The sequence below is a fragment of the Myxocyprinus asiaticus genome, chromosome 33, assembly GCF_019703515.2.
Source record: "Myxocyprinus asiaticus isolate MX2 ecotype Aquarium Trade chromosome 33, UBuf_Myxa_2, whole genome shotgun sequence".
In the NCBI taxonomy this organism is placed as follows: Eukaryota; Metazoa; Chordata; class Actinopteri; order Cypriniformes; family Catostomidae; genus Myxocyprinus; species Myxocyprinus asiaticus.
In genome coordinates, this window is record NC_059376.1 from 11,232,280 (window position 1) to 11,244,571 (window position 12,292).

General features: G+C 36.9%; 1 protein-coding gene across 1 annotated transcript in view; it reads right to left on the reverse strand.

The window, feature by feature from the left end:
- Window positions 1-838: 838 nt before the first annotated feature.
- LOC127424582 (calcineurin-binding protein cabin-1-like) overlaps window positions 839-12,292 on the reverse strand; it is a 155,862-nt gene continuing 144,408 nt past the window's right edge. Inside the window, 4 exon segments of the mRNA XM_051669937.1 lie at window positions 839-4,586; window positions 4,908-5,095; window positions 7,827-7,970; window positions 10,834-11,119. Coding sequence (XP_051525897.1) covers window positions 4,443-4,586; window positions 4,908-5,095; window positions 7,827-7,970; window positions 10,834-11,119 — 762 coding nt within the window. The 3' untranslated portion in view covers window positions 839-4,442.

Consider the following 12,292-nt stretch of genomic DNA (forward strand, 5'->3'; position numbering starts at 1 on the left):
GTGCTGAGTGACTCCAGCCAGGTCGCCTAAGCAACCAAATTGGCCTGGTTGCTAGGGAGGGTAGAGTCACATGGGGTAACCTCCTCGTGGTTGCTATAATGTGGTTCTCTCTCTCGGTGGGGCACGTGGTGAGTTGTGTGTGGATGACGTGGTGAATAGCGTGGGCCTCCACACGCGCTACGTCTCCACGGAAATGCGCTCAACAAGCCACGTGATAAGATGCGCGGATTGACGGTCTCAGACGCGGAGGCAACAGAGATTCGTCCTCCGCCTCCTGGTTGAGGTGAGTCACTACGCCACCACGAGGACTTAGAGCGCATTGGGAATTGGGCATTCCAAATTGGGGATAAAATACAAAACACAATAAATAAACAAACTGACACAGCATCCTAAAAACACAGCGTTTATGATGCTAAAATCCAGTTCATAGACCGACAATTAAAAATAGCAGACGGAACGCAAGAATGAATCCGGTGAAAACAGGACAGATTGACAACCTCAACAGCAAACTGGACTGATGTCAACTGTAGGCTTATGTTCAACGATATGGGAATAAAACAAAAAATATTGACTTCTAAAGCCACTTTTTGTGTTGTCTAATTAATGCTATATTCATCTGCAACAACAATGCAATATATTTCAATCTGAATTATATTTATTTCAGGCCCTATATATTTTAATATTTATTTTTAAATTAATTGTATTATGTATTGTTTACATTAAATTACCTTTATTTCGGGGACTTTCTCAGCAAATACTGATATATGTGATTCATATTAATCAGTTGACAGAACTATCTCTTTAATCTCTCTCACAAACAAATCACCAAACAACAAGGTAAAAAGGTCATTAAGTGTATTTTTGGTTTTGTAATATCAATGCAGCAAGACAGAATTTCAGATTAATCAACCTTCTCCGAGAAAAAGCCTGAGCACAGTAATACCCCAATACATCTCGACAGAGCACAGAAAACCTGCCAGAGGATATATCCACTTCCTCCGTCATGTTGCAGTTATAACATAAGCATAGAGACAGTATACAAAAACCAACAACTAAACAAAACATTATTTTACCAAGAGGAAAAATAGAAACATGTCTTTTTCTGTGCACAGGTAGTTTGGTCAGCCTTGCTCATTGCATCTAAGCAAGTTATCTCTTCAAAGTCTTTTCTTCCTATATATATATATATATATATAAATTCTGCACTCAAAAAATACTGGTAGCTATTTACAAGTATAAAACTTTCAGTAAAAAACATTCTCCCATCTACATTTTCTTTATATTAGAACTGGGAATGATTCCCATCATCAAAAGCAGATCTGTGGGGGTAACGCTACCAACACCACCCACGAGTGACGTCTCCATACAAAACGCTCTTTATTCTGTTCATTGATCCGATCTGATCAGACAAGCTCTAAATGGGAGACATTTCACAATGAAATCAGCATCAAATTTTACCCCCAAAAAACAAACAAGCAAACAACAAAGAACTAAGAAATTGTACACAGCAATAAGATTTTTTGCATTGTGACATTATTTTTTTTATGACAATTAAGCACATTTCCCCAAGAAATTCTCATTATTGTAGTGCAGAAAATAACTTGTTCTCATTACTGTAATACATTCTTGATACAATTTGTACAAGAAATAGTAGCATGATGTATGCTTACAATTGTACAGTACAGTTCCATTAACGGGAATAAGACACTTTGCGTTAAGGTAAAAGAAGCATGTTCTTAATTGTCATGAAAATAATGTCAACACACAAAAAAAGTCCTAAAATAAGCTTCTTTTTAAAATATAATTTATGTAATTATTTTTATTTTCATTTCAGACTGAAAATGACCTGGATATTTCTTGATGGTATTCATGTGATTCAAAGGTAAAGCAACGTTACTCCAAACCGAAACAAAATGGGTAAAGGTATATCCATGTAATAACATAACCTCAATATAGCTAATGTCTGGGCACTTTTTTATGGTTAACCATACTTAGATGATATTAAAACAATGCGATAGATCAGCAACATTGTTTGGCCTTTTCATCCTATAAGAAAAAAAATATATATAAAAAAATAAAAAAAATTACAGAAAATGTTTCGGTATAGCTGCAGCGGTACCAAACAGTATGACTGTAATGTTCAAAAATGTCGGCATTATTCTTTACAAAACAAACTGGTGGTGCAAGTCAGCTTTACTGTACTTGTTTGGGTCACATTCTTATTTGAAGTGTAATTTTAATAATAGTCACATATTGTCAGGCTTGTATGCTTCAGTCCTTTAGATGCTGTTCTTTACAACACCTGAATGAAAACACAGAAAACTACAAACGAAAACATGAAATCAGGTTACACAATAGACAGCTCCTTTCAACAGTCATAAAGGAAATCTTTGTGATTTAAAGAGATATTTCACCTAAACATAAGAACATCATTTACTCACCCTCATGCAGGGTCAGTAATTAAAGGGGCCTCGGGACAAAAGTGACAAAAATAACCCTGAAATATTCAAATACAGGGGCAAAAAATGCCCTTGCATTGAATTTCTGTTTTTAATTATGATTTAAAACAACAACATCTGCTTTAGTTCTTAAAGGGATAGTTCACCCAAAAATAAAAATTCTCTCATCATTTACTCACCCTCATGCATTCCAGATGTGCATGAGTTTCTTTCTTCTGCAGAACACAAACAAAGATTTTGATAAGAATATTTCAGCTCTGTTGGTCCATACAATGCAAGTGAATGGTGACCGGAACTTTGAAGCTCCAAAAAGCACATAAAGACAGCATAAAAGTAATCCATAACACTCCAGTTGTTTAATCCATGACTTCTGAAGTTACATGATAGGTGTGGGTGAGAAACAGATAAATATTTAAGTCCTTTTTTCTCTCTTTTTTAAATGTTAACTTTCACATTTTTCTTCTTTTGTTTTTGCCTACTTACATTCTTTGTGCATTTTGCCACCTACTGGCCAGGCAGGATAATTTATAGTTAAAAGGACTTTGATCTTCAGAAAAAGTGGTTTAAACCAATGGAGTGTTATGGATTACTTTTATGCTGCCTTTATGTGCTTTTTTGGGGCTTCAAAGTTTTGGTCACCATTCACTTGCATTGTTAGGACCAACAGAGCTTAAATATTCTTCTAAAAATCTTCATTGTGTTTGCGTTTAATTTTGGGGTGAACTGTCCCTTTAATATTCTACTCTAAGGCTAGATATACACGTTATCACATAAAATATGATTTGATGTTTCTTTAATTTTTATGGCTAGGAGGATAAATATTCAGAAGAAGACCTTTTGTTCATGAATTGATTAAATGTAAGCATGTGAATAAAAGGATTATACAGTATATATATATATATATATATATATATATATATATTTTTTTTTTTTTTTTTTTTCATAAATTCATAAATGTAAAAAATGCAAAAGAAAATCAAATCCAGGGGGATATTATTGCCCCTTTATTGAAAAGTTAATTTCTGACACCGGTTTGGAACAATATTAAGGTGAGTAAAGGATGACAGAATGTTTATTTTTGGGTGAACTTTCCCTTTAACTAATAGTCCTAAAGTCAGTTCTTTGATATTTTTACAAACAACAGATTACTGATTCAGTAATCCATTGATAGTAAATCGAAAACTAAATTGAAATCTTGAAATTTAGAAAAATTTGTGGTGATGTGAAGAATCATACACTTAAATATATAGAACTCCGCTTGAAAAAATCTGACCGCTAAAGCATGAACGACCGACCAAATGGCAATGCTCCATGCATGCTATACGTGGAGGCAACACAGCTCTGAAAATAGAAAAAAAAAAAACACATGCAAATTTACTCATAAGCAGAAAAAAAAAAACAGATAAAAGTCCACACGGTGGTAAAAAGCTGTCACGTTTGCATGCTGACATCCCTATGGGGAATATTCCATGTTTGGTTGCAATGTCACTGAAAGTTGGTAGAGATATGAAACATTTTTATTTTACACAGCTGCAAAATTGACTTCCTTTTAAATCTGTAAACAACATTCTGATGTTCTGTGAGTTTAATGCCCAAAAAACTCTTTGTATTAAATTGTCCATATTACACTTTCATGTATCAGTAGAGAATTTTGAATTCGCCGCAAAATAGCTTTATGTCATGTTCGCAACTGCTGGAGCAAAATGGCACTTCGCAGGATCGTACACAACGAAAAACAACGGAACAACATGTAAACTCTGTCCATGCTTAGCAGAAGAGGAGCAAAAACACCAAGAGGACACAAGTGCCAGGGTAGGAAAAAAGCCCTTTTGCTGAAAAACATGCATACAGTAGAGAAAACGCGCTGTAGAAAAACGGACGGAGATGAAACCGTCAATGATCAGCTGCAGCTACACAATTAGAAAAGGAGATTTCAGAGCTCAGCTTGGGTTGCTTCAGAGTTCTGCAGCAGATGTTTAGAGTTCAAATGTCCATGTAGTCATCTTCCTCATCTGATTCACTTTCCAGAGAGGACTCCTGACTGGACGTCTCTTGTACCTCCAAATCCGGTTGAGCGAGAGTGTCTTTCTTCACGTTAGCTGCCGACTGAGAGGACAGGATCACATTCTGTAGAGAGAAATAGACAGAGAGACTCTGATTGTCTACAGTGTCCCCAAGCATTGGGACACATACGTTGCACTTCAAAATGTATGACTCTTTGCATTTTGTATCAAACCAAGAGGCTTTTATTTTAAAGCAGTGTTCCCACCCCATTCAACCAATGAATTTCAATGATTTGCCATGACGTTCCCAGTTGTTTGTGATTACTGGTAAGGATTTTGAATAATCATGCAAATTCAAACTGGTTCTTTCAAGAATCATTCTGATCAATTTGTGAATCGACTACAGTGAACAAATGTCAGTATCAGTGATGTAAAAAACACTCACCTTGAGTTTCTGTTTGGTCTCCTCAGAGATGCTGCCTTTTGGGGAGAGCAGGGTGGGCGTGGGGGGCGTGACTGTGATCTCCGGGGGGAATTTATTGACTGTGGAGGGGATGACCAGTTTGGGCATGTTAGGTGGAATCCGGGATCGGATATGGCTGGCATCCCCCTGCTTTGACTGGTCTACACTGTCTGGAGAAACCAATGAAATAAAGACAGAGAATGAACTTGTGTGAAACAATTCACTAATACATTTGAGTCATTCCAAGAAATCCTTGTGTGACTTTCTCTGTCTTTTTGGAGCAAAATTAATATTTAGCCAATAATAGATTTTTTATCTTTTAAACATAACAGCCAAACAGCCCCAGTAAAAAAGAAGTTATAAAAGGAATGAATAACATGCGATCTACAGAACATGCTGGTTTGGGAAACAGGCAGTACTCCCCCCCCCAAAAAAAGTATTAAGGTGGTATTAAAAGGTTTAGTTGCATTGTTATTGGGGAAACCTGTCCTGTCCACTCATCCCATCTGACAGACACTGACAGAATTTGGGCAACAGCAAGAGGAAATTCTGAAAATTATTTTGTCTTTGGTTTCATGAAAAACAGTATTTTTATGGTTAAATCCATGTCTTCTGAAGCGATATGATTGGTGTGGCTGAGAAATTGGTGTGTGTACTTTCACACAGCCCTTCCATACACCTTCACGAGAGTTCTTCTTCTTCTTCTTCTCTTTGAGCATATCGCCACCTACTGAGCTATTGTGCAAATTTGATTTATTTATTCTTTTCCTTTGCTTTATCCCTCCTTTTTTCTCTCTCCTCCCTTCCCAGTAGGGAGCAAAATCTGCTAATAAGCAAAAAACAGAAGAACTCTTGTGAACGTGCATAGGAGAGCTGTGTAAATGTATATTTAGTATTATATAGTAAAAAAAATACTTACATATTCATTTGTTTCTTAACCACACCTTTCAAATAACTTTAGAAGACATGGATTTAACCACTGGTGTCGTATGGATTACTTTTTTGCTGCTTTTATGTGCTTTTTGGAGCTTCAAAGTTCTGGTCACCATTCACTTGCATTATATATGGACCTACAGAGCTGAAATATTCTTTTAAAAACCTTTATTTGTGTTCAGCAGAAGAAAGTCATACACATCTGGGATGGCATGAAGGTGAGTAAATGATGAGAGAATTTTCATTTTTTTAACGAACTATCCATTAAAATGCAAATTTAATTCGTATTTTGGTAATATTTCAGTAAAAAATTCTAGTTTAGTTTCTCTGTTGACAGCCTGAGTTGAGAGAATGGACAGAGCATGTAGAGCTGTAATCTAAACAAAGAGTACCTATTTTGAAGAAGCTAAAAAAGAAAAAAAAAAAAAAAGGTCATTTTGGTTTGATTAACATTTTTGGTCAGTACATAATTTCCATAACAGTTTTCAGATTACTACACGAATCAGCCACAACATTAAAACCACCTGCCTAATATTGTGTAGGTCCCCCTCGTGCTGCCAAAACAACGCCAACCCGCATCTCAGAATAGTATCTCAGAATGCTATTCTTCTCACCACAATTGTACAGAGCGGTTATCTGAGTTACCGTAGACTTTGTCAGTTTGAACCAGTCTGGCCATTCTCTGTTGACCTCTCTCATCAACAAGGTGTTTCCGTCCACAGAACTGCCACTTAACCACAGCAAGCAGTTTTTGGTTTTTGGCACCATTCTGAGTAAATTCTAGAGACTGTTGTATTTGAAAATCCAAGGACATCAGCAGTTACAGAAATACTCAAACCAGCCCGTCTGGCACCAACAATCATGCCACGGTACAAATCACTGAGATCACATTTTTCCCCATTCTGATGGTTGATGTGAACATTAACTGAAGCTCCTGACCTGTATCTGCCTGATTTTATGCACTGCTGCCACACGATTGGCTGGATGATTGTTGGTGCCAGATGGGCTGGTTTGAGTATTTCTGTAACTGCTGATCTCCTGGGATTTTCACACACAACAGTCTCTAGAATTTTCTCAGAATGGTGCCAAAAACAAAAAACATCCAGTGAGAGGCAGTTCTGTGGACGGAAATAACTTGTTGATGAGAGAGGTCAACAGAGAATGGCCAGATTGGTTCAAACTGACAAAGTCTACGGTAACTCAGATAACCGCTCTGTACAATTGTGGTGAGAAGAATAGCATCTCAGAATGATATCCTGAGATGCGGGTTGGCGCTGTTTTGGCGGCACGAGGGGGACCTACACATATTAGGCAGGTGGTTTTAATGTTGTGGCTGATCCGTGTATTATTCTAGAAAATAGTGATAAACAACAAACAGGTGGGTCTAACTGTGTTCAAAAAGTTTGATTCTGTGATCCCTAATTCAGATTAATATTGCTCTTGTTTCCAAGCTCTGATTTTTAAGGAATTACTATTTTTGTAAATAAATTAAATAATGCATTAGTATGTATTTTCATTTGAAAGAATTCCATGAGATGCAGATTTGTTAATCAAATTAATTACAATTAATCGCATATCAATATTTGCTGAGAAAGGCCCTCAAAATAAAGATAATTCAATATATAATAATCAAAACAATTATAAATATAATGTTTACAATAAAATACCCAGCCCTACAGCCTAACTTATACTGCATATACATTTTATATTTATCCACCCTCTAAGGCAATTTCAATGTAGTTTGCAACTTTTTGGAAATAGCTTGTAGGGCAGTTTGGTACTTTATCATAAGGCTATCATGACTGAAGCTTAACTACTTTAGCTTGTATCATTCAAAAAAGCTTCACCATCATTCATGAACAGTGTCAAGTGTAATTGCATAGTCACACTAACAAATGAGAGGAATCCACCATGTAAACCCACCCATCCACCCACACCCAGGCAGACAGACAGACAGACAGACATTACCTGTGCTGGTGTGTGTTGAGCATGTGGGGAACTCCTGTGTGCTGTGAGTGTGAGAGACTGTGGCCATCTTCATCTGCTGACACAGGTGGGACTCCTGCTGGCAGTACAGCAGACCCTCAGGAGCAGCAGACTCTTCTCTGTCCTCTAGAGACACAAACAGAAATGTGTCGCCATTAAACAGCTTTAAAATCTGTTTGGATGAGCTACATTCAAAGCTGTATTGCATCTGAAATACACTGTTGCCAAGGAAGGGGGTTACTGAGGTTGTGAGAATGACAGTGTTATTTAATAGGCCTAATTAACACTGACTTTAACTTTCAAAGATGCAGCATATGTGTGTATGTTTGAGTGTGCACGTTTACCATTAATGTAGTTTGATATAATGGCCAGAGCAGAAAATGAATTTTTGACAAGCTTTAATACTGGAAAAAGTGTGACTGAATTTCACTGAGTGAGCTGACCAACACAAATCTGATGTTTTAGTGCATGCGCTTTCATTTGGCTGATCAAAGAGACACATACAGGGCCTTATATGCACTCTCTAATGGTGCACATGACACACAATCATGTGTTCGGGCGCTTCATCCTTGTTTCCTTAGCAACTGAGCATGCAGCACAGAACACATTGGTCTGAATGAGAACAAACCAAACACACCTATTAAACATCTATCTATTTATGTGTATATCTTGAGAAAGGAGAAGAGACATGCAGGAAAGTGAGAGAGGAAGAGATATAGCTGGCTATATTAGCACTAAAAAGTTATAAGATATATTGATCCCGCAGGAAGTGATCACATAAAGTGTACACCATAAGCAGGGTGAATGATTTCATGAACAAACACACCCTCTGCTGGCCCATTTGGAAGCTGTCAACCTAGCGTCTACCAACGCTAAAGGGAATATTCACAATGGCATGTGAACACACTAATTGTCCTATTTTTGAAGTATGCATTATGCATATTCTGCACAGTATGTGAGTTTTCTGTATGAATAAATGTATCAAAATGTGCAGTACAACCATGCATGCATGGAATACTCTATGCAAAAATGCAGTGAGCTCAACTTGACTTTCCATGTCCGGTGTTACGGATGGACCAGGAATAATATCAACTGGGAATTATTCTTTCCTAAAACACTATTTGATCAGATAGCCAAAAGTAATTTTTTACATAATATTGGATTAAAAATGCAAAATAATACTACATTCCCAAAATGATAACTTCACTCATTGAATTAAACATACAATGTAGTGAAGTTATGTAATGAAAATGTAGCATACTTCTGTTGGACACGTTTATCGTTACATGCCATTTTACATGATATTTTTATACAACAGTAGGCAGTATACTGTATATAATGCACAGTATGCAGTAAGAAGTATGCTAGTATTCCATCCTGTACATAACCAAGGGGCATTGTTTGTAAACTGTTGCATTAAATTGAAATTGCATAAATTAAAAACAGTAAAGTGATACACAACACTAAATATTTCATATAAGATTCTAAGAGGACAGGGAGGGAATTTAATTTCTGAAATCGTTTTTTCATTCTCTTACAATACATTTTTCGTTTCACACTTATTTTGGGTTTCCTCACAATAGTTTTACAAAAACTAACCATGGTTAACCACAAAATTGGTGTTGCTACAGAAACTATATTTTAACCATGATATTTACAGTAAAACCAAAGTACTAATACAGGAAACCCAAAACTATGGTAATAAAACTATTAATTTGCCAAAAAACATGGTTACTACAGTTTTACTATAGGAACACGAAGGATTAGTTGTTTCACAAGTACCATGGTTTTTAAAGGGATAGTTCACCCAAAAATGCTCTTATCATTTACTCACCCTGATGCCATCCCAGATGGCAGACTTTCTTTCTTCTGAAGAACACAAATGAAGATTTTTAGGAGAATATTTCAGCTCTGTTGGTCCTAACAATGCAAATGAATGGTGACCAGAACTCAGAAGGTCCAAAAGTGACATAAAGGAGGCATAAAAGTAATCCATTAGAATCCATTAGACAGTGGTTTAATCCATGTCTTCTGAATTGATATGATAGATGAGGGTGAGAAACAGATCAATATTTAAGTCCTTTTTTACTATCAATCTCCACCTTTGACCAGCCCCAAACAGTAGGTGGCTGAATATGAAAGTGTAGATTTACAGTATAAAAAGACTTAAATATTGATTTGTTTCTCACCCATACCTATCATATCACTTTAAAAGATATGGATTAAACCACTGGAGTCTTATGAATGACTTTTATGCTGCCTTTATATGCTTTTTGGAGCGGCAACATTTTGGCACCCATTCACTTGCATTGTAAGGACCTACAGAGCTGAAATATTCCTCTAAAAATCATAATTTGTGTCTGCAGAAGAAAGTCAGTTATACACATTTGGGATGGCATGAGGGTGAGTAAATGATGAGAGAATTTTCATTTTTGGGTGAACTATCCCTTTAAAACCATGGTTTCCACACAAAAACAAAACAAAATGGTTACCGCAGTGTTACTATTGTGAAAACATGTTTTTGGTAGAAACCATGGTTTTAAAAATGTATATGTACCACAAATTAAATATGGTGTTATAGTAAAACTAACCATGTTTTTGTAGAATGATTATAATTTTTATTTCCATGGTTTTGGTTTGCCTGTACTATTACTATGGTTTGACTACAAATATCATGGTTAAAATATGACAACTGTAGTAAAACCATGGTAAATTTTGTGGCTATGGTTTTACTATGAATACCATAGTTGAACTATGGTAACTAATAAAACCATGGTTAATTTTTATAAAACTATTGCAAGGGAACATAAAATAATTGAAAGGGAACGCACACTCCTACAAGGGAACGTACAGCTTTTTTAAAGAGGAAACGCAAAACTATTTTAGACAAAAATTCCCTCTGAATAAATCACTGCAAAAATATTAAAACTGAAAAAAGTAAAAGAAAAAGCACAAAAAATCTGACATCATGGGAGTGTTGATATAGTACCTGTGTGGGGCAAGAAGGCCATGCTTGCTATTGGCTGGCTAGGTGTCTTGCGCTGCTGTGATTGGTCGGGTTGACTGGAGGGCAGGCAGTAGATCTGTGTTGGAGTGCTGTGTGTATGTGTCTGTGTAAGCAGTGTCCGAGGAGTCTTGCTCAGCTTGGCTTCTCCGTCCTGGGTTGATATGGGGTATGTGTGCGTTTGGAGGCACGGCGTGGAAAATGATGCTGGGAAGAAGATGTCTCGCTGGTCTTTACTGAACTTTGGTGTGCTGGGCGCATCACTGGAGCTCTGGGAGAGAGAGATGGGAGAGAGGAAAAGCAGTGCTATGAGTTGATATCATTTTTATTCTGATATTTTTAAGAGAGACTGATACATTCAGGCTTTGTTCACACAGCAGCAAAAATCAGATTTTTCCTCAATTCCAATTTTTTTAGCCTGACTATTCAAACTGCAGGTTATACGTGGACAGATCAGATTTTTTTTTCTGTGCAGGATGCAGTCGCTTTTGCTAGCATATCCACATTAGTTGTCACAGTAACGATGCAAACTTGTTATTGAGCAATGGATGTTTTGCCATTGCTTGTTTTTCATGAGAGCAGTATCCAAAGATTAACACATTCGTCACAAACCACGGCATAAAACACGAGAGGTGTTTGTCCCATTTTAGCCGGGTCGTCCCATATTTTGGCTGAAATTACGACGCCTACTATCCTGTATTTTAGCAGGCAGCGAAACATCCCGTTTTGAAGGCTTTTTGTCCCGTTTTGAAGCATAAAAGTGTCGGACAGCAAGACTCTTGAAGAGGACCCCTTCCTCTATTGAAGCACTCAAAAAGCAGGACATTCAATACCTTATCGCGATGTGGTGGCTTGCAGCCAGTGTGTGTTACTGCACTGTAGCACATCTCTTTGGGTGGGTAAAGCCAATGTCTGTAATTATTTCTAAAGAGGTTTGCACTGGCTGCCCTGTAACATATACATAACATATGGGTGCGTTCCATTCAGAAGTGATCACCCCAATGCCCTATTCCCCTCAAAGAATTTACCTTCCACTGTGACAGTTTCAGAGGGCTGAAAAGTGTAATAAAACGGTTATTCTGATCTCTGAAAAATTCTGAAGTAATTTTTTATTGAAAATTGTCTTGTAATGATCATACAGCGTGACCATCATTATTGTTTTACCTTCAAAGTGCCTTGAGAAGGTATCATTTATGCCATTTGGAATGCAGTACATGTCTTCTCTTCGTATCACCCTCCATGAACATAGCCTTAGTAGGCATATATAGAGGTGGCAAAAAGGTAGAAAAAAAAAATGGCCAAAGAGAGAAAGAAACCCAACCTCATAACGGATTTATTTGGAATGCTCTTCATATACTTGATTCACAACTGATTCCAATAGACTTTGGCTGCTTCTCAATCTGCATTCTTTTGTGTTCTTACATTTTTGTGGACTCGTTCAACG